This window comes from Carettochelys insculpta, chromosome 15 (genome assembly GCF_033958435.1).
Source record: "Carettochelys insculpta isolate YL-2023 chromosome 15, ASM3395843v1, whole genome shotgun sequence".
Lineage (NCBI taxonomy): Eukaryota > Metazoa > Chordata > Testudines > Carettochelyidae > Carettochelys > Carettochelys insculpta.
In genome coordinates, this window is record NC_134151.1 from 1,659,886 (window position 1) to 1,687,879 (window position 27,994).

Consider the following 27,994-nt stretch of genomic DNA (forward strand, 5'->3'; position numbering starts at 1 on the left):
AACTTGATATTGACATACCAACAGATAGAAACATTTAAAAGACCATGAGAAGATAGTGAAGTATAAAGAATTCTACCATGTCACAGATTAATATTGGAAAACTAGAACAAAAGACAATTTTGCTGGCTGGTAGAGCACTCGGAGCAATCGTTAAGGGTATGAATCTGTAATTCAAGAACACACAAGAGCTGTGTCTACACGTGCACGCTATTTCGAAGTAGCGGCACTAACTTCGAAATAGCGCCCATCGTGGCTACACGCGTCGGGCGCTATTTCGAAGTTAACTTCGACGTTAGGCGGCGAGACGTCGAAGTCGCTAACCTCATGAGGGGATCGGAATAGCGCCCTACTTCGACGTTCAACGTCGAAGTAGGGACCGTGTAGACGATCCACGTCCCGCAACGTCGAAATTGCTGGGTCCTCCATGGCGGCCATCAGCTGGGGGGTTGAGAGATGCTCTCTCTCCAGCCCCTGCGGGGCTCTATGGTCACCGTGGGCAGCCGCCCTTAGCCCAAGGCTTCTGGCTGCTGCTGCGGCAGCTGGGGATCCATGCTGCAGGCACAGGGTCTGCAATCAGTTGTAGGCTTTGTGTATCTTGTGTTGTATAGTGCAACTGTGTCTGGGAGGGGCCCTTTAAGGGAGCGGCTTGCTGTTGAGTCCGCCCTGTGACCCTGTCTGCAGCTGTGCCTGGCACCCTTATTTCGATGTGTGCTACTGTGGCGTGTAGACGTTCCCTCGCAGAGCCTATTTCGATGTGGTGCTGCACAACGTCGAAGTTGAACATCGACATTGCCAGCCCTGGAGGACGTGTAAGCTGCGTCTACACGTGCACGCTACTTCGAAGTAGCTGCACCAACTTCGAAATAGCACCCGTCGCGTCTACACGTGTCGGGCGCTATTTCGAAGTTAACTTCGATGTTAGGCGACGAGACGTCGAAGTCGCTAACCTCATGAGGGCTACGTCTACACGTGCAGCCAACATAAAAATAGCTTATTTCGATGTTGCTACATCGAAATAGACTATTTCGATGAATAACGTCTACACGTCCTCCAGGGCTGGCAACGTCGATGTTCAACTTCGACGTTGCCCAGCCCAACATCGAAATAGGCACAGCGAGGGAACGTCTACACTTCAAAGTAGCACACATCGAAATAAGGGAGCCAGGCACAGCTGCAGACAGGGTCACGGGGCGGACTCAACAGCAAGTCGCTCCCTTAAAGGGCCCCTCCCAGACACACTTTCATTAAACAGTGCAAGATACACAGAGCCAACAACTAGTTGCAGACCCTGTATATGCAGCACGGACCCCCAGCTGCAGCAGCAGCAGCCAGAAGCCCTGAGCTAAGGGCTGCTGCCCACGGTGACCACAGAGCCCCGCAAGGGCTGGAGAGAGAGTATCTCTCAACCCCCCAGCTGATGGCCGCCATGGAGGACCCCACTATTTCGATGTTGCGGGACGCGGATCGTCTACACGTCCCTACTTCGATGTTGAACGTCGAAGTAGGGCGCTATTCCCATCCCCTCATGGGGTTAGCGACTTCGACGTCTCGCCGCCTAACGTCGATTTCAACTTCGAAATAGCGCCCAACACGTGTAGCCGCGACGGGCACTATTTCGACGTTACTGCCGCTACTTCGAAGTAGCGTGCACGTGTAGACACGGCTTAAAAGTGATAATGAGTTAAAATAGAATTTCATAAGCTCTAAAACTACTAGACAACCGATACGAAGACTCACCTCTCCGCCTGCTTCGGCTCCAGACTTTTCCCCGGCCGCAGGACCCCTCGCTGGCCGCATTCCAGAGCTGTCTCGGCAAAGAATATTCTCCTCTATGAGGTTCCCACCATTTGATTTTTGGAGACTAAAAGCCTTAATTCCCGAGTCCGCGGCTACACGCAGGTTGTAGCTGTAGGGTAAAGTCCCCTCGCAGTAGTTCGGGGGCAGCCCGGGACCCGCCTTGCAGTAATCAGAACCGAAGCATCCCAAAACGGAGCGATTCGCGGCCGTTCGCACTTTCATGGCAACGGCCAGGGCCACCGTCAGCACGAACACAAAGGAGATCAGGGCCAAAGCCAGCACCAGGTAGAACTGCAAAGCCGCCTCCGGCGCCGACTCACCCGCCCGCTCGCGCATTTCCGGAACCGCCTCTTGCAAGTTCTCCGCAAGCACCAGGCTCACAGTCACGGTGGCGGACAGAGGCGGCTTCCCGTTGTCCTTCACCAGAGCCACCACACGCTGCTTCGCAGCATCTCTCTCCGAAACGGCGCGGGCGGTCCGGACCTCCCCGCTGTGCAGCCCCACCCGGAACAGCGACGGATCCGTGGCCTGCACCACGTGGTACGACAGCCACGCGTTGTGCCCCGAGTCCGCGTCCACCGCCACCACCTTGCTCACCAGATAACCCGCCTCGGACGACCGAGGCACCAGCTCCAACGACCCCGACCCCGACCCCGACCCCGACCCCGCCGGCGGATACAGGATGCGAGGGGCGTTGTCGTTCCGGTCCACAACAAACACCCGCACGCTCACATTGCTGCTCAGAGCCGGGGACCCGCCGTCTGCCGCCTGCACCTGCAGCTCGAACGCCCGCAGCTGCTCGTAGTCGAAGGAGCGCTGCGCGTACACAGCCCCGCTCTGCGCGTTCAGGGACACGTAGGACCACACGGGCGTCTCCGCCACGCTGCTGCGCACGATGGAGTAAGTCACTCGCGCGTTGCGCTCCGCATCGCGGTCGGAGGCGCTCACCCGCAAAATGGAGGCCCCCGACGGGTTGTTGTCGCGCACGTAGGCGGTGTACGAGGCTTCCGCAAACACTGGGGCGTTGTCGTTCACATCCGAGACCTGCAGCAGGATGCTGGTGTGGGCGGACAGCGGGGGGGAGCCTCCGTCCCTGGCGGTGATGCTGATGTTGTACTGCGGGGTGCGCTCCCGGTCCAGGGGCCCGTCCGTCAGCACCTTGTAGTAGTGCTTGGAGGATGGGACGATTGCGAACGGCGAGTCCCGCTGAAGATCACAGGTGACTTTTCCATTTTCACCAGCATCGCGGTCATGGACTTTGAGCAGCGCTATCACAGTCCCGGGCGCTGAGTCCTCGGGGATGGGACTGGACAGGGATGTCAGGGTCACTTCCGGGGCGTTGTCGTTCTCGTCAACAATTTCTATTTGAACTTTGCAGTGAGCAAATTGTCCTCCCCCGTCGCGGTCTTCCACGCTCAGGGTGTGTGTGTTTGCTGTCTCGAAATCCAAAATCCCCGTGGTTGTGACTCTCCCATCCACGGGATCCAAATTAAAGAGCTTCCGGGCATTGTCCTTGACGTTGCTGAACGAGTACGTGACTTGGGCATGTTCATCCCTGTCCGTGGCTGTCACCTGCAGCACCAGGGAGCCCTGAGGCAGGTTTTCCCTCACGCTGACTTTGTAGATCTCTTCAGTGAATACAGGGGGATTATCATTGATGTCAGTAACATTAATTCTAATCTGAGCCGTGCCGCTCCTGGCCGGGTCTCCCCCATCCACGGCCGTCAGCACCAAATGGTGGGAGCTTTGCTTTTCCCGATCCAAAGCTTTTTCCAGCACCAACTCCGGGTATTTAGTCCCGTCCGGGCTCTCCTTCACCGCCAGGGTGAAATGCGGGTCCTGGCTCAGCTGGTACCGCTGCACCGAGTTGCTCCCCGCGTCTGGGTCTTGTGCAGGCTCCAGCTGAAATCGCGCCCCCGGCAGCGCGGACTCAATGATTTCTAACTCCAGGCTGTTTGTCGTGAACCGCGGGGCGTTGTCATTAATGTCCCGGATCGCTACGGTCACGTGGAAAACATTCAGGGGCTTTTCCACCACCGCCTCGAGCGCCAGCGCGCACAGCGGGGTCTCCCCGCACAGCCCCTCCCGGTCTATCCGGCCGGCCACGCGCAGGTCGCCATTGTCCCCGTTCAGGCTCAAGTGCGGCTGTTCCGAACTGATCCGCAGCTTCCGCTGCGGCAGGTCTCTGACGTCCAAGCCCAGGTCCTCGGCGAGGTTCCCCACCAGGGAGCCCGGGGGCATTTCCTCGGCAACCGAGTAGCGGAGCTGCTCCGCGCCCGCCCGGCCGAGCACAGCGAGCATGAAGGCGAGCAGCGGTACCTGCCGCGGGACCGCCCGGCCCGGCTCGCGGCGGCCGCGTCCCATCTCGGGCACTTTCGCGTCCGCTCCCTTCTTTAAATCCAGATCGAGGGTTTAGATTCCAAGCAACGGGGAGAAACGAAGTCAGTTTCTCGGACTAATTGAGCGGCAGATGCCGGAGAACGGCGCCTTTCCCTGTGCTGGCGGCGCCGTGAGCGCGTCCCTCTGGCTTGTTTTCTCTCAGCTGCGCTGTGTGACTGAGCAATTACCCGGCACCCAGTGTAACCAGGCTCCGGCTGCACCTCCGCTGAGGCGTCAGCCAACAGCGGCACTCAGAGCTCAGCCGGAGAACTGCAGCTTCCAGAAGTGCTGAAGTCCCCGAGCGAGAGCCGGCCACCAGGAAAACTAGTCTAATCCCTGTCATCTAACTGTTAATACGATCATGCCCAGCCCAGTCTGTCCTAGCTCCGGTAGATTTCAAGAGGTTGGCCAAACACGCACGGACGCCCCCATAACTCATAGTCGCTTTCTCTTTGTCACAGCAACGAAGGGTCCTGTGGCACCTTATAGACTAACGGAAAAGTTTTGAGCACGAGCTTTCGTGAGCACAGACTCACTTTTTTTTCGTGAGCACAGACTCCAAGACCAGCATCTGATGAAGTGAGTCTGTGCTCACGAAAGCTCGTGCTCAAAACTTTTCCGTTAGTCTATAAGGTGCCACAGGACCCTTCGTTGCTGTTACAGATCCAGACTAACACGGCCACCCCTCCGATACTTCTCTTTGTCAGAGTTTACTCGCTTCACAATGAAGGCGGAGCTGTAGTTTTTATTATTCCATGTGCTCCCAGGAGCCAGGGAGCTGACGGGAGACGTGGGACACGTGCTGGCATTTTAATTCTGTCCTTACTCTGAGAACAAAAGACTTCTTCTTAGATGCTGTGAAATGTTTGTGTTCTGGAGAGCGCAGATGGGTTTTGCTTCCTCTTCTCAGGAACCAGCGTTGTGCGTGTGACTGCGGGGGCACAAGGCAGCCCGCACAGAAAATGCCAAGGTCGGGCCAGGCTGCCAACGGGAGAGCAGAGACTCCCCACAGTGGTGCTTCACACTGAAGTTAAACTCACCAACCAGTCACAAAGCCAGCCCAGCCCAGCCCACAAGGAGGCAGTCGCTTCAGGCCTGTGGGGTTACAAAAGGGTCCAAACTCCAGGCTGCTGGCCGTGGCAGAAGCCCTGGGCCTTTTAAATTGCTACTGCAGCGGCTGGGCGGCATGGTCGCAGCTGTGGCGAAGGGGCAGGCCTAATGTGGTCTGGATGGTGCTGAAGGCCGGCTGTCCCAACCCCCATCGCTTCCAGGATGCTGACCAGAACGCTGCCTTGCCCAGGGAAGCAGTCTGCCGTTTGCACGAAGCTAAAAGACACCACACTGCCACATTTGCTACATTCCAATTCCCCAGCTCTCAGGCTGCACATTGGTCCAGTACATTGAAAACTTACTGAAAAGTTCTGCTCACTACACAGAATGTTCTGGTCCCACGGAGCGAGCCGCCTTCCCAAGGCAGTATTAGTTTGAACCTTCCTGAAAACTTCACACTACTAGCCAATCTTTTAGGGTCAAGGAAAAAGAACAAGAAGAAAATTTTAAAATGATAAAGCCCTCAAATACATACAGAGACTTCAAAGTCCCTGTATCAGGCTCTGAGTAGTACTGGTGAATTTGTTTGTTTGAAGGACCCTGTGCAATACATCCACAGCTTCTATGGGTCATTCAGGCCTCTGCTCAGAACTTTATTGGTAGAAAAGTTGCTTTCTAAACATAAGATGCAGGAATGAAAACAATAGAGAAGACACAGCTGCCTTTTTATTGTTGTGCCCTGTGGCTGGTACTTCCTTTGTCCCAAACATAATCTTCACAGCATAACATTGAACAGCTTTAGAGTTCTCTGTCTAGAGGCATGACCTATATGTCTTAATGACTAAGAAGATATAACCTCTGCCGTCTCAATGGGTTCATTGTACAGCTGATGTCAAGGGCAAGTCATGCCTGACCAACCCCATCGCCTTCTATGATGAAATAACTGGCTCCATAGATATAGGAAAAGTGGTGGATGTGATATACCTTGACTTAGCTAAGCTTTTGATAAAATTCTCCTCGGGGATTCTTGACAGCAAGCTAAAGAATATATACTACATGATAATGAGGTGGATAGAAAGCTGATTAGATTGTCAGGATCAATGGAGAGTGATCAACACACAATGTCTAGCTGGCAGAGGGTATCACGTGGAGTTCCCAAGGGGTCATCTTGGGGCTGGTTTTGTTCAGATCTTCATTCATTCATTATCTGGATGATGGGATGGCTTGCATCCTCACCAAATTCAGAGATTACACAAAACCGAAGGGAGAGATAAATATGCTGGAGAACAGAGATAGGGTCCGGAGTTATCTAGACAAATTGGAGGCCTGGGCCAAAAGAAATCTGATGAGATTCAACAAGGGTAACTACAGAGTCCTGCACTTAAGACGGAAAAATCCCATTCACTGTTACCAGGTGGGGACTGACTGACTAGTTGGTAATTCTGCAGAAAAGGAGTTGTGGATTACAGTGAATGAAAAGTAGGATAATCAGTCAAGTGTGCCAGAAGGTTAACAGCTTAGTAGAAACATTGCCAGCAGATCAAGAGAGGTGTTTATTGCCCTCTCTTTGGCACTGGTGAGGCCAGATCTCGAATATTGCATCCAATTTTGGGCCCCTCGCTACAGAGAGAACGTGGAAAAGTTAAAAAGAATCCAACGAACGGCAGATTAAAACTTAGTGGGCTGAGACATGACTTTGGAGGACAGTCCGAGGGGAAAAGGACATGCTTAGTCTGCAGAAAAAAAAAGAGGTGGTGGAGATGGAGGGAGGTTTGATAGCAAAGAGGATGGAACCAATCTATTCTCAGTGCTGGCAGATAACAGGACAAGAAGCAATGGTCTCAAGTTGCAGTGGGTGAGGTACAGGTTGGATATTAGGAAAAACTATTTCACGAGGAGGGTAGTGTAGCACTGGAATGGGGGGAATCTCCATCCTTGAGGTTTTTGAGGGCCACCTTAACTAAACTCTGGCTGTGATGGTTTAGTTGGGGTTGGTCCTACTTTGAACAGAGGTTTGGACTAGATGACCTCCTGAGATCCCTTCCAAACCTAATCTTCTATGTTTCGTAATGGGCCATCAGGCAAGCTTAGTGCTGATGACCTATGTAGAGGTGTCACCCAGAAACATAGCAAATGTTTGGAAATACAGGTCTACCATACATCCCTATAACTCACAATGCAAACGTCGTACAAACATATAAACAAGATCATACTTGGCAAATCATATTTTCACAGATACCTCACATGGTCTTTCTGGTCAGATTCCTTCCAGTGTTATAATACTGGTAACAACAACATCATAAAGTGTTTTCCATATTCTATACAAAGCCACAATGCTTTCCTTTACCTCTCCAAGAATGAGTTAACTATAGTGCCTTTTTTATTTATATATTTATATATAAAAGGAGTGGGTTTTACCTGGGTCTCCCTGCATCCCCCCGCCCCTCACCTGGCTCCCCCTCTCCCCCCAATCCCACTACTGGGGCTGCTGGAGGTGCCAGTACTCACTACCGGCAAATGCCAGCACAAAAAAGCAATGTCCACCTATGAGTCAGTTGTTAAAAATCTCTGCCCACCTTGTTTTGGAGACTGACTTTGTGTGTGTGGTGATAATGTTGGAATTACCGATTGACTCTAGTGTTGTAAATAGGGTGCTGCCGAAATCAGTAATGGAAGACAGGTTATGGACTATAAAATCTGGTCTCCCCGCATGAAATCTGGCCTTCTGTGGTCTTTTACCCTCTACCATGGCAGTCAATTATTTTTGTCACGATACGAATGTGTTGGTCAAGGTCCGACTTCAGAGAAAATAATAAAAATGTTTAATAATTGTAAGTAAATAAAAATATTTCATGGTCTCTTCAAAAGCATCTGGAAGTTGGGATTTGGCCCATGACTGGCCTGATTGAACACCACTGCCCTGTACTATACAGATTTCAAAGGGGGAGGCCAACTTTTCTCCAGCTGGGGGGCCCTGACAGAAAAGGGAGTTGCAAGGTAATATTAAGGGTCGGGGTTCAGTTTGGCTATGCTCACTTCTGCCCGGCCTGCAGAGCTGGTACTTGGACACTCAGTGCTGAAGGCAGCGCCCCTACCGGCAGCCGTGCAGAAGGGTGGCAATATCATACCATGCCCCCTCTATGTCTGTGCTGCTGGTGGCTGCTCTGCCTTCAGAGGTGGGCTCCACTCTCCAGCTCCCCAGCTTTGAAGGCACTTCAGTCCCCCAGCTACCACTGCCAGCAGCACAGAAATAAGGGCAGCAGTAATGCAACCGCCCCACAATAACTGTGTGACCCCCCCAACTCTGATGGACCCCAGGACCCCCCAGTTGACAAGGCGACGAAATATCAGTAGCTGAAAGCACTACATTTACAAGTTTTAAAATCCTTTGGCCATGAAATTGACCAAACTGGACGGTGAATTTGCTAGGGCCCTGTATGAACAGCCATGGCCAGAGGAGTTGAGGAGTCACTGAAACGGCTCTTCTACCGTAAGTTTATCCTACAGAGAGCCTTGAAAGTCAGCCCAAGTGCTACGAACTTGATTTGCTGTTGAATGGGCAGCCAGTGTCATTGGGCAGGTGGATTCAAGCCGATCTGCGTTGTTTAAACGTGTTAGAGGACCCGTGTGAACCACTCACACCCTGAAGTGCACTTTGTCCTTAAACCCCGGGCAGAGCAGCCCTTGACTCTGGAGGTTACACCTGCACGCGCCACTGTGCCTAAACCGTCAGGCTGCCTGCTGGATGCACCAACGGCGCTAGGCACAGGTGGCGAGAAAGTGTTTTGAGCTGCCACTGCTGTTTGGAAACCCAGCGCTGACCGGAACCCCGAACAGCCCCTCCCGAAACCAGCGAACCGAACACCTCAAACACGTGTTATTCTCCTAAGCAAATTGTAACAACAGGATTGTTCCAAAGTTTACTTTAAAGCTGCTTTTCCCTCTCCAGTCTAAATTTGTACCAGAAGAAGAAGTTACTCCGCACAGAACACGCCGACTTCACTCGATAGACCCAGGAGTTTGTGTTAGTGTCTCCCAAAACTTACACCCCTCGGCAGGTTGCAGGACGAAGCTTTCCCTGGGAAGGCCACTGGGTGTGAGAAACAGAAGTTCGGGTGAATTCTGCATTTTAAAAGAGGGAAACTCCCAGAGAGCTCCAAGGATTTGTTCTGCACGATCGCGCGCTCGAACAAATTCTGTCTTTAGAACGTGAACCAGGGTTTGTGCCGCTCGAATAACAAGCGCAACACGTCGGTCCGGCTCTTACTCACGCCTGCGGCGTAGGAGATCGCATTGCAATTCGGCTTCCGCCGACTGGGTACCGGCTGCCGAAGGGAGAGCTCTGCCGAGATCGCACCCACACAGACCAACAGGGCCTCCCTGCATGTTTGCTGGGCACACCCGCTGCAGCCGCTATCCGCTGACTACAGCGATGTACTTACACCGGGACACACGAAATGAAAAAACTAATGAGAACTTACCCGAGTAAACGACTCGCTCCCCTCAGGATCCCTCCAGTTCTCTGTAATTAAAAGACCCTGTGTTTTCTCATCGCTCGGTCGATTAGAGAGGGTAGTGGAATAGTTTAGTTCAGACTGAGCACACTGGCTCTTTCGGGAGCCCGCGGTGAGCGACACCTCGTGGGAGTAGGAGCGGAGAAAAGCCCGGACTCCATCGAGCCCCACAAACTGCGACACGGGAACGCCGCTCACACTCACACTCGACGACGACGACTCAAACACCTGCGACTTTCGCCACCTGCGCAGCCTCAGCACCACCAGCACCAGCACAAAGCTGAAGAACAAGCAGGACACGGAGGCCACAGCGACCACCAGGTACAACCTCAGCCCGGACGGGGGCTCCGCAGGACCCGACGGGCTGCTCAGATCCCACAGCAGCTCGGAGATGCTCTCGGCCACCGCCACCCTCACCGTGGCCGTGGCGGACAGAGGGGGCTGCCCGTTGTCCTTCACCAGCACCACCACACTCTGCTTCGGGGCGTCTTTGTCCCCAAAGGACCGCGCCGTCCTCACCTCGCCGCTGTGGAGTCCCACCGAGAACAGCCCCGCATCCGTGGCCTTCAGCAGCTGGTAGGACAGCCAGGCGTTCTGCCCCGAGTCCGCGTCCACCGCCACCACCTTGCTCACCAGGTAGCCGGCCTCCGACCAGCGCGGGGCCAACTCCACTCCCGTCGACCCATCGCTGGGCGCCGCCGGGTGTAAGATCTGCGGCCGGTTGTCATTCTCGTCCACCACCAACACACTCACCCACACGGTGCTGCGGAGCGGTGGGGAACCCCCGTCCTCAGCCTGCACCTCCAACCGCAGCTCCCGCTCCTGCTCGTAGTCGAAGGAGCGCAGCGCGTACACAGCCCCAGTCTCCGAGTTAATGGACACCGAGGACGACAGCGGAGGCTCCCGGACCTCACCCTCCAGCACCGAGTAAGTCACTCGGCCGTTCTCCCCCCAGTCGGGGTCAGTGGCCCGCACCGACAACACGGAGGGCCCCCGGGGGTTGTTCTCCGGCAGGTGCACAGTGTAGGACGGCTGCTCGAAGATGGGAGCGTTGTCGTTGATGTCTGTAACTTGCACGAAAATCGCTGCGCTGGACGACAAAGGGGGAGTCCCTCCGTCTGTGGCTGTGACGGTGACGTTGTAACCCGAGACCCGCTCGCGGTCCAGGGCTCCCTCGGTCACCAAACTGTAATAATTGTCAAATGACTTCTGCAGCCGGAACGGCAGCTGGGCGGGCACGGAGCAGCTCACCTCCCCGTTCCGCCCCGAGTCTCTGTCGTGTAAATTCATGAGAGCGATCACAGTCCCCGGCGGGCTGTCCTCACTCACTGACTTGATTGCAGAGGTGACTGTAATTTCTGGCACATGATCATTGACATCAGTGACAGTTATGAGAACCCTGGAGCGCGCCGAGAGGTCTCCAGCGTCCTTGGCTTGAACCTCCATTTCATACAGCGCCGCTTCCTCGTGGTCCAGCTGTCCCGCCGTGGACACCTCCCCCGTTTTGGAGTCCACTCGGAACAGCCCAGACGCTTTGTCTTTCACTTTCCGGAGAGAATAGGTGACCTCCGAGTTCCCCGCTTCGTCCGCGTCTGTGGCGTTCACCCTCAGCAGCACGGACCCCACCGGCACGTTCTCCGGAACACGCGCCTCGTACAGCGACTGATTGAAAACTGGGGCGTTGTCATTTGCGTCAAGGACAACGACGCGGATGTGCGCAGTGCCGGACCGGGCTGGCTCTGCCCCGTCAGTGGCCGTGAGGATCAGCTCGTGCTCGGCTTGTTCCTCCCGGTCCAGGGCCTTTTCCAGCACCAGTTCGGCGTGTTTGTCCCCGTCCGCTGCCGTCTGCACATCCAGGGAGAAGTGCTGGTTACTGCTCAGGTGATAGCCCCGCAGGGAATTGGTTCCCACGTCCGGGTCCTGAGCCTCCTCCAGCGAGTAGCGGGTTCCCACCGCGGTTACCTCGCTGATTCTCAATTCCAGCTGATCTCTTGGGAAGCGGGGCGCGTTGTCATTAATGTCCGTGATTTCAACCTCAACTCTGAAAACTTTCATTATGTCCTCTACTAGAATCTCAAAATGTAACAGACACGTCTCTATCGCGCCGCAGATCTGCTCCCTGTCCACTCTGTCCGTGCAATATAAATGGCCGCTTTTAAGATTCAAAGCAAAGTACTGAGTCCTACCTCTGGAGACGATGCGGACGCGGCGGTCTGCGAGCTCCTTTATGTCCAGGGACAGGTCCTCGGCGACGTTCCCCACGAAAGAGCCTTTCTGCATTTCCTCCGGAACCGAGTAGCGAAGCTGTCCAGAAACCGCCTCCCACAGCCCCGCACAGAAGAGGCAGAAGAGAATTCGCCCTTTGTTTTGCAGCCGCGTGTGCCTGCTCGCCATTCCCAGCTCGCTAACCAGGCGCCCGAAATGGAACCGGTCCGGAACACGGCGCTCGCCGACAGGCAACCTCCCTGCTACGAGCTTATCGTCCAAGCCGGGTGCGGAGGGGGTTTGCTGGGCGCTGCTGCGGTTTGAGGATGATTTCAGCTCTCTCTGCGCTGTGACGCGCCCAGCCTGGGTCGGTCTGCCTGGCTGCCTGTTCCATTTCTCTCCCCGGGTGGTGAACAGCGACGCTCAGAGTCTTCATTTATTATTGCAGTTGCGCCGAGAAATGGAGCGGGCTCTGTTTTCCTGCGAGTGTCAGTTACCTTCCCCGCACTGAAGAAGTGGGTCTGTCCCACGGAAGCTCATCCCCTAATCAATTATTGTGTTAGTCTTTAAAGCACCGCTCGGCTGCCTTTTTGCTCTGATAGCGTTGTACTTAATATGGGTGTTCTCATTAAAGTATATTTTAAACTGAACACGCGAAGTAAAACCATAGGCTTTGGAAAGTATTTCTCAGCACACAGGACGGTTTCCTAGTGGCCCTGACTATTACTCCAATGTTACACCCGATGTCCTGTCTCCACTCAGAAGCGTTCCCCGGGCCCAGTTTATGATGACGATTAAGAGAGGGGATATCCTGAAGTAGTTACCAAACTTTACTTGACGTTTCACTTGGCCATTTTCTCCTGCATCTCTGACGCACACAACAGATCAGAGCTGTCACTGTCCAGACAGACTTCGGAAACCGGGCTGGCGGCTGCTGTAGATAGCAGCTGGCGGGTGGGGGGGGAAGGTAGAGGCGGGCAGGATTGTCCATCTGATCAATAACATCCGCTTTCCCCCTTATCATTGGTTTCCCCTCGCAAGCTGTATTCATCTGTTCTTCAAAGTACAAAGTTCCTGTCATTGTCATTTTCCTGTTTCGGGATCTCGGGGGAACATTTGCCCGCCCTTTTCTGCCGTGATGCTGAGTGTATGTGTCAATTGTGCCTTCAGACCTTCCACACCATCCCGGGCTTCCCCTGCAGTGCGAAGGATTCTTTTGGTAGAATTTCCTCTCTGGCTGACTTGGTGAACCTGTGGGGATTCTCAATGGCATCCAATTAATCCTAATTCCCTGCCAGTGCCAGTCCCTCTGTGGGTTATTCCCACCCGCTTTCGCTTTCATTTTCCCTGAGTGCCCTCCAGTTTGGGGTTATCCCAAGCAGATTCCACTGTAGACTCTCCCATTCGATTTTATCTCATTGCTAAAAGACACTGAAGCATTTGCTCATTGTCGAATTTCTCCCACAAGCAGAATTTATTGTAGCTAATGTGTCTGTGTAGTTCCTCTGCTCTGTTTCCTCTCCGATCTGCACTTTGGGTATAGCAGGTTAACAGTCTAACCCAGTGGGCCCTGTCTATACTGAAGAAGGAGGTCTTACCCTCTAAGGCTCATGACCTAATAAATTTGTTAATCTTTCAGGTGCAGCCAGACTGCTTGTTATTTGTCGATACTGTATTCATCAGCTATTTGAAGTGTATAGCAAATCACCTGCAGCCGGTGGGAAACAGGCACCTGTTTTATGTTAATCCATATAGCTAATCCCCAGGGACGCTCGGAAGACTCTATAATTGCCTGTTGTCCACCTGAAGCCTTCATCTGTCTAGAGAAGGCATGTAACTATTTGAAGGTCTGGGAGGTCCTGATCCTTTTTATCTCAGGTCTTCTTGAGCTTCATCCAGGGACATTGGAGTCGCAGGCCTGAGATCCCATTCCTAAAGGGAACACTTTGAACACAATCATTGGACTACAGCCTAGGGAGCATCTCTGAAAGACCCTTTGCATCTACAAAGCCATCGGTGCTGTGAACCTGGCACCGGAAACTACACTCATGTCTGTAGGTGTATTTAGATTTTAAATAGGCTCAATTTAGCTAATAAGAATTGGCTGTAGGCCTGTATTTCAGTGAGATGTGAAGTATTCTTTAACCTGGGAGGTAATGTGTCTGATTCCTTGGGACTGGAGGAACAGTTTTACATGATGAACAACATTTTTTGTAAACCTCAACACATTTGACTTGGGTGCCTGGGCAAAGGGCTGAGGCAGATTTACTTTAAGGGTACTGTAGGGTTGGCTTCTCTGTAACAAGTAAGGTATTCCAGAAGCTGCTTTGTGCTGGCTTGGTGATTGTGCCTTCTCTGCAGTTCATACCACCTTGTTTGTTTGAAGGACCCTGTGCAATACATCCACAGCTTCTATGGGTCATTCAGGCCTTTGCTCAGAACTTTATTGGTAGAAAAGTTACTTTCTAAACACAAGATGCAGGAATGAAAACTCCATAATGTATAACTCCATACATGGATCCCTAAGACCTGAACCACAAAAAAACAGATTTTTTTTCCAGTTTCCCTTGTCATGAGAGAACAAAGATATCAGAGCTATTTCTGAGGGAAAGGGGCCTGCTCTGCTCGCGGGGAAAAAACCTGACATAATTGAGGGAATGCTCCTTTAAATATTTTCTCCATTCAACGTACTGTCCCTATCAAACACAACGCATGACACATAAGATTGAACGAGGAAGTATTTCATCTAGTATGGAAGGAGGAATACCTCACACACAAACATGCCAATTGCATATCCGGCACCCCGTTCCATGGAAAGAAGCACCTGCTACAGGTAATGAACAACCTGACAGACGTCATTACTCCTAGAAGTACAGATAACATGATATCCCAGGCATGCTGAGAGCTAATCAAATGCTGCGAGGCGAGGGACTGCACACTGAAAGCGAATATCGGGTATGCGCAAACCAGGGAACACGGGCACATCCTGAGTAAAGCAAAGCAGATACCCAGCAGATAACTGAAATCCACAGAGGTGTCTAAAACGGTGTGTCCAGCACATTCCTATATCATGCCAACTTCTGCTAAGGTAGCTTGTTGGGTTCCTACGCTGGTTAACTTGGGTATTAACAAATAAAGGACCCAAGTTAATAAAGGCCAAAGGTACATTTGAAAAGATCTCCCTGTGCTCTGAACAGGACAAAACACTTTAGCTTAAAACAGTGAACGTCCTTCTAATTAACGAACACGAATAGGAACGTGTCAGTCCAAAAGGCGGGGCTCTCAGACCACAGTAGTGCCCAGACCAACGAGCCCTTTCAATGCCTGCCCGTGGATCTCCCTTTTAAAGATGGACCTAATTACTGAACGTCTTCCCTCTCATTGATTCCCTTCTTCCACGTGGCCATTCATACTTTCACACGGCTCACGCTACAATGGTTCGGATACCATCCTATGAAACACAGCTCGAAGCAGATTAATGCAGGCAGCAACTCACAAGCAACCCACACAGTCTAAACACTGAGTGCTTCCTCCCATTCTAATCCCCGTTTGATCAAAATAACCTCACGGACGAGCTAGACGGCTTCCACACCTGCATCTGCCGGTGCCCAGTTAAGACGGGGGCCTTTGACATGAGCTGGTACGTGGCACTCACGTGTGACAATCCTACCAGAACACACGTCTCAAAATTCACAACCTCCTGCTATAACTTAGGTGGAAGTAAAAGCACAAAAAAACCCCACCTTCTTTGAGGTTAATACACACGCTTTTTGATACTGAACATGCTAGTTTAAATGAGAGGTTTCCTCTCAACATGCTGAGACATGGACAATATTCACAATCAAAAAGTTCAGCGCATTCGCTCACCTCCAGTAGCGTCTCGGACTGAGTGTTTGAGTCCCTGTTGTCGCTGCTCAGACACAGCTTTCCGGAATCGTTGCTGCAAAGGATATTCCCTGGTACAGCACTTTGACCACCGGTTGTCAGGAACTGAAGGCCATTATCGGCGGAAGTTGTGGCAAAAGAGAGATTGTAGGAATAAGGTAAAGTCCCTTCGCTGTAGTTCGGTGGGTAACTGGGATGAGCCCTGGAATAAACGTCAGAATTCAAACATCCCAAAACGGAGCGATTCGCGGCCGTTCGCACTTTCATGGCAACGGCCAGGGCCACCGTCAGCAGGAACACAAAGGAGATCAGGGCCAAAGCCAGCACCAGGTAGAACTGCAAAGCCGCCTCCGGGGCCGACTCACCCGCCCGCTCGCGCATTTCCGGAACTGCCTCTTGCAAGTTCTCCGCAAGCACCAGGCTCACAGTCACGGTGGCAGACAGAGGCGGCTGCCCGTTGTCCTTCACCAGGGCCACCACACGCTGCTTCGCAGCATCTCTCTCCGAAACGGCGCGGGCGGTCCGGACCTCCCCGCTGTGCAGCCCCACCCAGAACAGCGATGGATCCGTGGCCTGCACCACGTGGTACGACAGCCACGCGTTGTGCCCCGAGTCCGCGTCCACCGCCACCACCTTGCTCACCAGATAACCCGCCTCGGACGACCGAGGCACCAGATCCAACGACCCCGACCCCGACCCCGACCCCGACCCCGCCCCCGCCGGCGGATACAGGATGCGAGGGGCGTTGTCGTTCCGGTCCACAATAAACACCTGCACGCTCACATTGCTGCTCAGAGCCGGGGACCCGCCGTCTGCCGCCTGCACCTGCAGCTCGAACGCCCGCAGCTGCTCGTAGTCGAAGGAGCGCTGCGCGTACACAGCCCCGCTCTGCGCGTTCAGGGACACGTAGGACCACACGGGCCCCTCCGCCACGCTGCTGCGCACGATGGAGTAAGTCACTCGCGCATTGCGCTCCGCATCGCGGTCGGAGGCGCTCACCCGCAAAATGGAGGCCCCCGACGGGTTGTTCTCGCCCACGTAGGTGGTGTACGAGGCTTCCGCAAACACTGGGGCGTTGTCGTTCACATCCGAGACCTGCAGCAGGATGCTGGTGTGGGCAGACAGCGGGGGGGAGCCTCCGTCCCTGGCGGTGATGCTGATGTTGTACTGCGGGGTGCGCTCCCGGTCCAGGGGCCCGTCCGTCAGCACCTTGTAGTAGTGGTTGGAAGACGACACGATTTTAAAAGGTGATCCCTCTCCAATGCGAAGGTTGACCTTGCCGTTTTCTCCAGCATCCTTATCATGTACATTGATCAGAGCTATCACTGTCCCGGGCAGAGAATCCTCGGGAATGGGACTGGACACCGAGGTGAGCGTCAGCTGCGGGGAATTGTCATTTTCATCTAGAATATCGACTTCGATTTTGCTGTGACCAACTAATCCTCCTCCATCTTTGGCTTCCACATTCAGGGTATAACTAGTTGCCTCTTCATAATCAATACCACCTCTCGTTGTGATGCTTCCGTTGCGGGGATCCAGAAAGAATAACTGTCGGACGCTGTCTGGGAGGTTGCTGAAGGAGTAGGTAAGTTGTGCATTGGAACCTTCATCCAGATCGGTGGCTCTCACCTGCAGAACTGACGAGCCCTGAGGTCGGTTTTCCCGGAGGCGGGCGTGGTACACTTTTTCCGTGAACGTGGGAGGATTGTCATTGGCGTCAGTAACATTAATCCGAATCTGAACTGTGCCCGTTCGCACTGGATGTCCCCCGTCCAAAGCCATCAGGGTCAAGAGATGGGAACTTTGCTTTTCACGATCTAAAAGTTTCGCCAGTTCTAACTCCGGGTATTTATTTCCATCCTTGTCCTCTCTCACTGCCAAGACAAAATACTGGTTGGCGCTGAGCTTGTAACCCTGGAGTGAATTACTCCCGACGTCCGAATCCAGGGCATTTCCCAGAGGGAAGGTTGCTCCTGGCAAGGTGGATTCACTGACTGCTAAATCTACAGAAGTGGTGCCGAAGCGGGGCGCATTATCATTGATATCCTCGATTGCGACATTCACGTGGAAAATATTCAAGGGGTTTTCCACCAGGGCTTCCAAGCGGAGGACACAAAGCAATGTTTTCCCACACGTTTCCTCTCGGTCCAGTCTGTCGTTTATGTATAAATTCCCGTTTTCTGCGCTGACTCTAAAGTCCGGCTTCTTTGTTCTCGAGACCACGCGCAGTTTCCTGTGCTCTAGTTCTGCGATACCCAGGCCCAGATCCTTCGCCAGATCGCCCACCAGGGACCCCGGCCCCATTTCCTCTGGAACCGAATAATAGACCGGCTCTGAGAGCGCGCCGCCGGAGAAAAGGGATAGCAGGACCAGGACTTGCCATCTGAATCCGCCGGGCTGCTCTCCGCTCTGTATCGCCAGCCCCGTCCCCGCTGCTCTGCTGAATTTCCAGCCGGGTGTTAGATGAAGGGAACCCACCATTGTGCCGTGTATGTCCCCGCTGGAACAAAAGCTCCCCGCGAGCGAGGAGCGCCACAAGCCCAGTCGTGCTGCGTCCAGGCCAGTTTCCAGAGGGAGCAATAAACAGCGCGTGATAATTCACCCCGGCCGCGTCTCTGGTCTGCAGTGCGGCGGAGCAATCGCTCGGCGGGACGCGCCTCCGTACGGAGCTGCAGCTGCAGCGCGAGCCAGCAGCGGCACCCTGAGGCCCTGCCGTAGCACTGCGTCAACCCGACCGCATCTAAGACGCTCCCAGGCAGTTTTCTCCGGTGCAGCCTTTGCCCGGGCACATTTCAAACATGCAGTCAGCGGGGTCTGCCCATCCTCGGGCAAGTCACGTCTCAGAAGCCGAACAGATGCTGCAGGTAAGTGGCTGACGTGTATGTTTCACGGGTTTAACTTGAGGGTTAGGTATGTTGCTGGGTCCCGTTTCCTGCGGTTACCTCTGTACTCGAGAATTCTCTGCAACAGCGAGAGATCCATCTTCATTAGAGCAGAGCACAGCCCCCAGCCTCTCTATGCTGCCAGAGCCTACGGTGTGACAGAGCTTTTTTATTGCCATCAGTGTAATGACACGGGAGCAAAACCTAATCAGTCTTTCCACGGTCCTTCTTTGATTGAAACCCATGGCTAGGTACTGACAGGGCAAACGGCTGCGGCAGGCCTGTTGGGCTCAGGATATTAGCAAGACAGAGTAATGAGGTAAAATCTACTATCGGACCAGCTTCTCTTGGTGACAGACACAAACGTTCCAGCTTACACAGAGTTCTCCTTTGGTCCAACACAAGAGCACGTCTCCAATCAAGTCTTTGTAAAGAGAATGAAGGGCAGAACCCTAATTTACCCAGGCAAGAAAAATATAATGAAACCTTTAATGGATCAATCGAAGTAGGTTGTACTTTCTCATTAAAGGCTGTGAAAACTCACAGCAGGCTATTCATCGCTACTTATTTGCTATGCATAATTTCAAATATTTTCTGAAGATTCAGTGATAACGCACAATTACAAAGCCTCGGCATCAAATCGTAGGAAAATCACACCGATTCCAAAACTGCCAATAGTTTTGCATATCTGGATAAACATTGTCTCCACTTGGGTCTCTGTTCTCCAAAATAGGTTGCAAATTTAACCGCTTTCCACTCAATTACCTCTTCGTGTGCTCATTTTTGAAAATAAGAAGCACCATTATTACCCTGGGTACCGCTAGCAGTAATAACAGCGGGCATAAAGCGTGACAGGCATTTTACAGAGCACACAGGATAATCCAGTCCCTGGTTTTGTAAAATATAAGGACACGCCAGTGAGCATCAGGAGTCCTCTACACTGAGGGGTGAGAGATCGGCCCCTAAGACTGGACTTCACAAAAGTCAGCCTAACAGGGCTCTTCGCCTAAGGAACCCAGGAAACGCCGAAAGGTGCCATGTCTGATAAGCCCCACTCTCCTTTTGGGGATAGGGGCCCAAATCTCTGCTGCCTCCTCCTACTTGGGTTCCTTATCTGCGACCCCTCTGCAGTTCGGGGTCTTTGCCAGCGCAGGAACCTGCGTGGAGGGAAAGGGGGGCGGGAGGAGAAACAGGACCTGAACGTCTCTCATAACTTCCATGCCCGTGCTGGGATATCAGAGCCGCCCAGCTCACGTTCTCTTTCCAGCCGAGGAGTCGAAAGGATAGGACGGAAGATCTACGCCCTTTCCGGTAAATGCCCCAGTTCAGGGGTGCCCAACGTTTTCCCATCAGGAGCCACATGGCAATTTTTTGGGTGTTGGGGCCTAACACAAACCTCTCCTCCTCCACCCCGAGGTTTCACTCCTCTCAGCCCCAAACCACTCCCCCGCCTACCTCACACAGGAGCTCCGCCAGCTGCCACTGCTGCCCCCAGCTGCGCCTGCGCCGGCCGCTGCATCCTCCTCAGAGCGGCTGCGCGGCTCCCCGCCCCGCTAGTCTTCCTACCCCCTTCCCCCACTACAGCGCAGGGGGCTCCCTGCCCTGCCGCGCTGAAATAATGAGACTCAGTTTAATTGGTTTAAGGGTTGGATCCCTCCCACCAGCCATTAAACCGATTACATTACGTTCCCTTATTTCAGCGCAGAAGGGCAGGGAGCTGAAGGAGAAGTCAGTGGCAGCAGCATCCAGAGCCACAAATGGCTCCTTAAAGAGCCATGAGCGGCTCTGGAGCCCCGGGTTGCCAACCACTGGCCACACAGCTGGTTTTCAAAATAGCGCAGCTGCCGGCTCTGCAGGCAGGACGAAAAGGCTCCAGGAGCCCGACTTATTGAGCTGATGGACTTTCAGATACGGGTCTCCCTCAGCCTCTCCTGGGCAAGCTGTGCCGCTGTGGGTAAATAACTTTCCCAACTCATTGCCGCAAGGGGACTGGGTCCTGGCCGTCCCACTTCACAGGTGAGCGCTTTAGCCATCAGACTACAAGTCAAGTTTGTTCTCATTTTTTTTTCCTCTCTCCCTCCCCCGCCCCATATTGGAACTGCTCCGGTAATGGACACTGAGAGTCTTATATCAGAATGTCCTACAGCCCAGCGGATGAGACACACAGGAAGCGCATCTTAACACAGATCTTCCCGCCACCACCACAGAAAATGGCTTACTTAAACCAGGGATCGCCTCCAACCTCGGTGAGTACCTCAGCTCCTGGGTTTACTTAAAAGCATTCCTGTTTGTGTAAATATGGACCTGGCCGGCAAATTATGCAGCAGAGTGCCTATCCTTTGCCATTGCTCTGAGATTCAGGAGTGCAGTGAACATAGCTAGAAGGAGGAATACAGCCATCTAGGGAAATCTTTAGTGACAAAATTAAGGAACCAGCAATTTTAAGCACCTGCAAGGTCTAGGGGCAGTTGTGGAGGGGGAGGGGGCTTTGTAAATCCCAGTGTGGCCTGATTCTGAGCTGTAGGTACCTAAAGTGGAAGTAAGACGTCTAAAATCTTTTGTGACTCTAGACCCCTATCGCTTCTTCTTCCTGATATCGTAAGTACTCATTTGCAAAAATATTTGCAAACTTCGGCTCTCGGCCCAAATTTCAGCATCATATCTAACAATGCTTAACTTTAAGCACCTGAACATAGTAAAAATCGGCACATAATTACATACCTTGCTGCGTCACAGGCTTATTCTCATCTATAACCCAGAGGACATTTAGGCAGAAGTTCCTAGTAATTAGAGGCAACCACATTTTTTTGTAGTAGATAAAGGGACTATGGAAGACACCGCAAGGAAGGATCACAAACGCTCTACGTTTTATTTTCTATTCAGGAAAGCATCTGTTACCTTCCTGTTGATGGGAGTTAAAAAGCAGCTTGAAGTTAAGCAGGTGGTTAAATTATTCTCCGCTGAAATGAGGCATAGGTATATGAAATTTTGCAAATGTAAACCACGGTACCAGGAAAAAGAAGAGGAGGAAGGCGGGAAGGGAATGTATTTAATAGAATATCAGCAGCAGAGTCATTCTAGGAATATTAATTAATAATTTAAATGATCAGGGTTTTTTTCGCGCTAATTAGAGATCAAGGCTGAGACAGATGGTCCAATGACAAAACATTTAGGTCCAATTGCGTTTTTAAATCTAAACATGAAAGCTGGCACACAGCGTCCTGGAACGACAGCCCGTATTTCGCGAAGCAAACACAGACTCCCAGTTTAGATTCACATGCACACAAGCGGGACGATTTTTAGTACACTGACCGCTAAGACTCAGCGTTAAAAACCATGAAACCTACCTGGACGATGACTTGGCCTTCGTTATTAATATTTGAATCTCCCGCAGTTAAAGTGGCTGAATTCTCCGAATGGTGCTGACCTATCAGAGTATTTGAACAACTTCCACTTGGAAATATCCATTGACTTTTTCTCGAATCTGCCGTGAGCGACACCTCGTGGGAGTAGGAGCGGAGAAAAGCCCGGACTCCATCGAGCCCCACAAACTGCGACACGGGAACGCCGCTCACACTCACACTCGACGACGACGACTCAAACACCTGCGACTTTCGCCACCTGCGCAGCCTCAGCACCACCAGCACCAGCACAAAGCTGAAGAACAAGCAGGACACGGAGGCCACAGCGACCACCAGGTACAACCTCAGCCCGGACGGGGGCTCCGCAGGACCCGACGGGCTGCTCAGATCCCACAGCAGCTCGGAGATGCTCTCGGCCACCGCCACCCTCACCGTGGCCGTGGCGGACAGAGGGGGCTGCCCGTTGTCCTTCACCAGCACCACCACACTCTGCTTCGGGGCGTCTTTGTCCCCAAAGGACCGCGCCGTCCTCACCTCGCCGCTGTGGAGTCCCACCGAGAACAGCCCCGCATCCGTGGCCTTCAGCAGCTGGTAGGACAGCCAGGCGTTCTGCCCCGAATCCGCGTCCACCGCCACCACCTTGCTCACCAGGTAGCCGGCCTCCGACCAGCGCGGGGCCAACTCCACTCCCGTCGACCCATCGCTGGGCGCCGCCGGGTGTAAGATCTGCGGCCGGTTGTCATTCTCGTCCACCACCAACACACTCACCCACACGGTGCTGCGGAGCGGTGGGGAACCCCCGTCCTCAGCCTGCACCTCCAACCGCAGCTCCCGCACCTGCTCGTAGTCGAAGGAGCGCAGCGCGTACACAGCCCCAGTCTCCGAGTTAATGGACACGGACGACGACAGCGGAGGCTCCCGGACCTCACCCTCCAGCACCGAGTAAGTCACTCGGCCGTTCTCCCCCCAGTCAGCATCACTTGCCTTCAATGTGAGCACGGGAGCGCCTTTAGGATTATTCTCCCTGATGTAAGCAGTATAATGCGCGTGGCTGAAGACCGGCGGGTTGTCATTTATGTCTAAAACCTCCAGCAGGAAGGAGGTGGTTGTGGAGAGTTCGGGAGTCCCCCGGTCCGTGGCTGTGACACTTATGTTGTAATCCGCCACCTGCTCCCTGTCCAGGGCTCTGTCTGTCACCAAGCTGTAGTAGTTGTCGAATACGTTCTGTAACCGACAGGGCAGGGTGCCTGGGACGGAGCAGGTGACTTCCCCGTTCTCTTTCGAATCTCTGTCCCGTACTTTGAGGAAGGCGATCACGGTTCCCTCGGGGGAGTCTTCGGGGATGGAGCTGGTGAGAGACGTGATTGTGATCTCCGGCGCGTTGTCATTCACATCCAGGAGGAGTAAGGCAACCCTGGCCCGAGCAGACAGCCCTCTCCCGTCGCGGGCCTGAACCTCTATGTCGTACAGTTCACATTCCTCGAAGTCCAAGGCCCCGCTCACCCTCACCTCCCCGGTGTCGGGGTCCAGCTGCAGCGCGTGTGCAGCTTTCTCCGGTAGCTTCCGGAAGGAGTAGGTCACCTCGGAGTTCGCTCCTTCATCCGGGTCAGTGGCACTCAGCGTTACCAAAAGGCACCCTACGGGCGCGTTCTCCAAAACAGTCACCTCATAGAGGGACTGCGAGAACTTCGGCGCATTGTCATTTGCGTCCTCAACAATAACGCGGATTCTGGCAGTGCCGGACCTCACCGGGTCTCCTCCGTCAACGGCCGTCAGGGTCAGGTCGTGAACGGCTCGTTCTTCTCTGTCCAGGTGCTCTCCGAGTAGCAGTTCCGCGTACTTGGCACCATCGGCGCCCGTTTGCACCTCCAGGGAGAAGTGCCTGCTGGCGCTGAGCTGGAAGCTCTGGATAGAGTTACTTCCTACGTCTGGGTCTCGGGCATCCGGCAGAAGAAAGCGCGTCCCGGGGCCTGTGGTCTCACTGATTTTCACCTCCAGCTCCTCTACTTGGAAGGTGGGCGCGTTATCATTAATGTCGGTGATTTCAATTTCAACTGTATGAAGTTTAACCAGGTCCCGCACGAAAACCTCCAGCTGCAGCAAACATACTGAGCTCCGGCCGCATATTTCTTCCCGATCCACCTTCTCACTAATGCACAAGCAGCCGCTCTGCAAATCCAGAGCAAAATATCTCACCCTACTTTCCGCGATGATTCCCACTCCGCCGTCCCTCGGGTTCTGGGTACCGAGCCCCAGATCCTGTGCGATATCCCCCACGCAAGAGCCTTTCTCCATCTCCTCCGGAACCGAATAGCGAATCTGCCCCGCGACTGCCTCCCACACGGAAAGCAACGTCAAGCAATGCAGCAGCCTTCTGCAAGCCCGGAGGCTTTGCTTACCAGCCATTTCCTGCCCCGGTAATGGTGCCGCTCGGATTCGCGGTCGCCGATGTCAGTTCTGTAGCATTATATCCCTTCCTGGGTCTCCTCAGCAATCGCGGTTTGCAACGGGACTGCCTGAGACTGTGCCACTCGCGAAGGTCTCTGAGAATCCTTCTGACGAAGGGTGACTCTGACCCCTGCGCTGCGTAAGCGCGGTTGTGGGCCGGCTGCATCTCCCGGCGCATTTCGCTGCTCCACGGTGAACAGCGACGCTCAGAGTCTCAACCCGGAACTGCACCAGCTCAGATAAATTCCCATTGGGTGTTCCCTGAGTTTCTTGTGCCTGGCTGTTTTACTCTCTTTACATATGCGCCCCCCACCCATGTTTTAAAATGAGCTCTTGACAAACACAAACAGAGGCAGACATCTGATCGAATTCATCAAATCTGGGGACCTTTTCTTCAAACAGCTTAATTATACACTCGCATTACTTAAAACATCTTCTGGAAATGGAAAATAAGGTTCCCTGATTTTGAGTTGCTGTGATTACAGAAAAGAAAATTACAGAAAAAAAACATTTGAAATATAATTACCAGAGAAATGTGGCTATTCGTTGTCAAAGACTTTTTGTCTCTCTCTTTCCAGAAAGGTCATGTTATATCGTAGAAATGCTATTGCTACGTGCAGAAGAAAAACTGTTCCCACTTTTTGCCATCAGCAATCGGAATATTTTCATTAACGTGTATGTGGAAAATGACGGGAATATTGACTAATGTGAGGGTAAGAAAAAAATCTCCCCTAAATGACAAAGAGCAATATTTTCTAAAAGCTCTGTATTTAAAGGAATATGTGTTTATTTGAAGTGACCAGAACTATGCACTGGACAAACGAGATGCTGAAGGTGATTTACAAAAGAGAACAAATATCTCCCCTTGATACTGTATAAGGAAGAGAGGCGTAATATTGTGTTATTGTTTTACATTGGGAACTCAGTTCCTTCTTAGCCTGTCAGACTCGGGTGAGCTGCTATAAAGGATGACATCACGAGGAGAAATTAAAGGAAAGTTGATCCATTAAGACAGAAAAGGACTTTTCAGTTTACCTGTATGTGTCTTTGGTTAGCAATGGGTAGTTAACATTTTGAATAAAGGAAGTCTGTTAAAAATTCAGCACTTTCTCCACCACCATCACCAAGACGGCAATACATAATAATAATAATAATCAATCCATCGTCATCTCCTTCTGATTTTCCAGTCACCAAGATAAAATTCTTTAAGGAAACCCTCCTTATTCATCCACAGCACTATGAAGATCCTGTTAACATTTCTCTGTCCCTCTCTCTCTCTCTCTCGAGCCCTCAGATTCCAAAATTCAGATTGTGGTTTAAAGCATTTTACTTTTCTTTAAAAATTCCCATCATTAATTCTATTTTTCTTATTCAACAGAACCTCAAGAAAAGTACATTTGCTTTCTATCTTAAATGCCTTAGCACAGCTGCCTTCAGTCCTGACAAGACATTCCTTACTCATATTTTCATATGCTATTTTTCTAGAGTCCCTTTATTCCATCTGGGGCCTGATTCAGTTTCTATTGTTTTAGATTGTTTTGACCTGGGCCCTCAATACACGTTAACTTCAGCGGCGTTATTAGAGACTTGTACTTTGGTTACTATTGACAGTATTTCGCCTCAAACCTTCTCCTCGTTTACTGCAGCCCCCTTGTGCTGGGTCTACGTCAGCAAGGTCCAGAAACAGATTTACTTCTTTTAAGATTGTGGCTAGTACCTTTGAAGCTGCTTCACAGTACAGCCTAATGGCTAATATTGCGCTAATGCTTAAATCCCTGAAGCAGTCCGGGTATCATGTCCATCCTCCAACCTGAACAAGGCAAAAGTCTGGAAAATCTCTCTCTATGGGAGCCCAGGAATAAAAACTGTTTCAAAAGACTTAGAAACCAGTAATAAGTTTATAAAACCAATTTCATATTCCCCTTAGTCCTCCCTTTCCCAACGTTGAAGAGGCCCCTTCTTTGTATTCTGCATTCAGATGGAAGCTGTTCCTCGTCTATTTATCATCATCATCTTGTCTGTGCTTTTCCCATTTCTAGTGTACTTTCCTGGAGAAGGGCCATCACAATTGCGTACCGTATGAAAAGTGGGAGCAAACCGTGGTTTTTATACGGTGACGTTACAATCTGTTTGGTTTTGTCTCTCCTTTCCTAATGGTTCCTAACACGGTGTTAGCTTTTTTGACGGCTGCTGCACATTCAGTAGATGTTTTCAGGGAACTATCCACAAAATTCCAAGAGCTCTTTTTTGAGCGAATTTAGACCTCAGCGTTTTGTATGTGTAATTGGGATTAAAATATCCCGTGTGCTTTACTTTGCATTTGCCGGCGCTGAAGTTTAGCTTTCATTTTTTTTGCCCATTCACCCAATATTATGAGATCCCTTTGCAGACCTACCATGGGAGAGGGGCGGCAACTGCCCCAGGGCCCGGCAGTTCGGAAGGGCCTGGGCTCCCAGCCATGGCCACTACTGCAGCAGCTGTGGCTGGAGTCCCATCCTTCAAACTGCCACCAAAGCACCGTGCTGGTACTGCCAGCAGCTCTGAGCAGCGTCTTTCTCGCAAGCGAACCTTACGGGGCGAACAGCGCCGCCCAGAGGCTCGACTCGTAACTGCACCCGTTCCGGTAACAAATTAACTGAATACTGTACTTACTTGTGCGCTAATGGTTGCCTCCCTGTGTGCTAATTTGCAATACAGGTTTAAAGACAACCTGCTCGCCTAGTCCAAGCGACAATGAGCACCACGCGCGGCAGCTTTTCAGTCCCACTTTTGCAGGGATCCGTGATTGTTTAACAGCAGGCGATGGAAAAGTCCACTGCGCCAGGGAAACGCTTTCTGCTTTCCCCATTCAATAATTAATTCCTAAATCTACACCTGCCATAAAAGACAGACAGACAGACAGACAGACAGAAAGACAGCGTCCGGGCACCCCCAGTGCCTCCCCTTTCAAAATCTGTCCCCATTTTTCCAAACGGAGTTGGTATAGACCGTTCAGAAGACATTTTTTGTCAATGAAAAGGGCGAGTCCGTTGTGATTTAACTGGAGGCAGCTTCAGTGTCGTGTTACCTCCGCGGCCAGCTGATGAGGTAAATGAGACCAGAGGCGGGCTCAGAATTATCAAAGATGCCTTATTAACCACAGCATTGCGATTCTTTAACTATACTGAAGAGAACCAATTAACCAATAAGCTCAGGAAACCATCTGCAGGGAAGATAGTGAAAAGGGAGTAAGACTTACTTTACCCTGAAGGGGAATATTGTTTTTGGTGAAAAGTGACTATATAATTGCATGTCTAAAATATCATCTTGAGATTCAAGTACATACATTTGTAGTAATATAGCTTAGATGTTCGTCTGCTAAATTAGACTTCTGCTTTCATCTCTGCAGAGCGTGGGAGACACAGGAGGTACCGATGCGCCTAATCTGAAGAGTTACGTGGATTGTTACAGAATTGCTATTCCGGATACAAGT

The 27,994-nt window shown here is 52.2% G+C and overlaps 2 protein-coding genes across 2 annotated transcripts; both read right to left on the reverse strand.

Annotated features, from left to right (window-relative positions):
- Positions 1 to 9,428: 9,428 nt before the first annotated feature.
- On the reverse strand, positions 9,429 to 12,134 carry LOC142021358 (protocadherin gamma-A4-like). Its single transcript, XM_075010068.1, has 2 exons — positions 9,708 to 12,134; positions 9,429 to 9,551 (listed from the first exon to the last, which is right to left on the reverse strand). Exons 1-2 carry the CDS (start codon positions 12,132 to 12,134, stop codon positions 9,429 to 9,431), a joined length of 2,550 nt encoding a protein of 849 aa, XP_074866169.1.
- A 2,716-nt stretch (positions 12,135 to 14,850) lies between these two features.
- LOC142021359 (protocadherin gamma-B2-like) lies at positions 14,851 to 18,311 on the reverse strand. The gene is made up of 2 exons (XM_075010069.1): positions 15,813 to 18,311; positions 14,851 to 14,883 (listed from the first exon to the last, which is right to left on the reverse strand). The coding sequence occupies exons 1-2, from the start codon at positions 18,309 to 18,311 to the stop codon at positions 14,851 to 14,853; spliced, it is 2,532 nt and encodes an 843-aa protein (XP_074866170.1).
- Between the last annotated feature and the right edge of the window lie 9,683 nt (positions 18,312 to 27,994).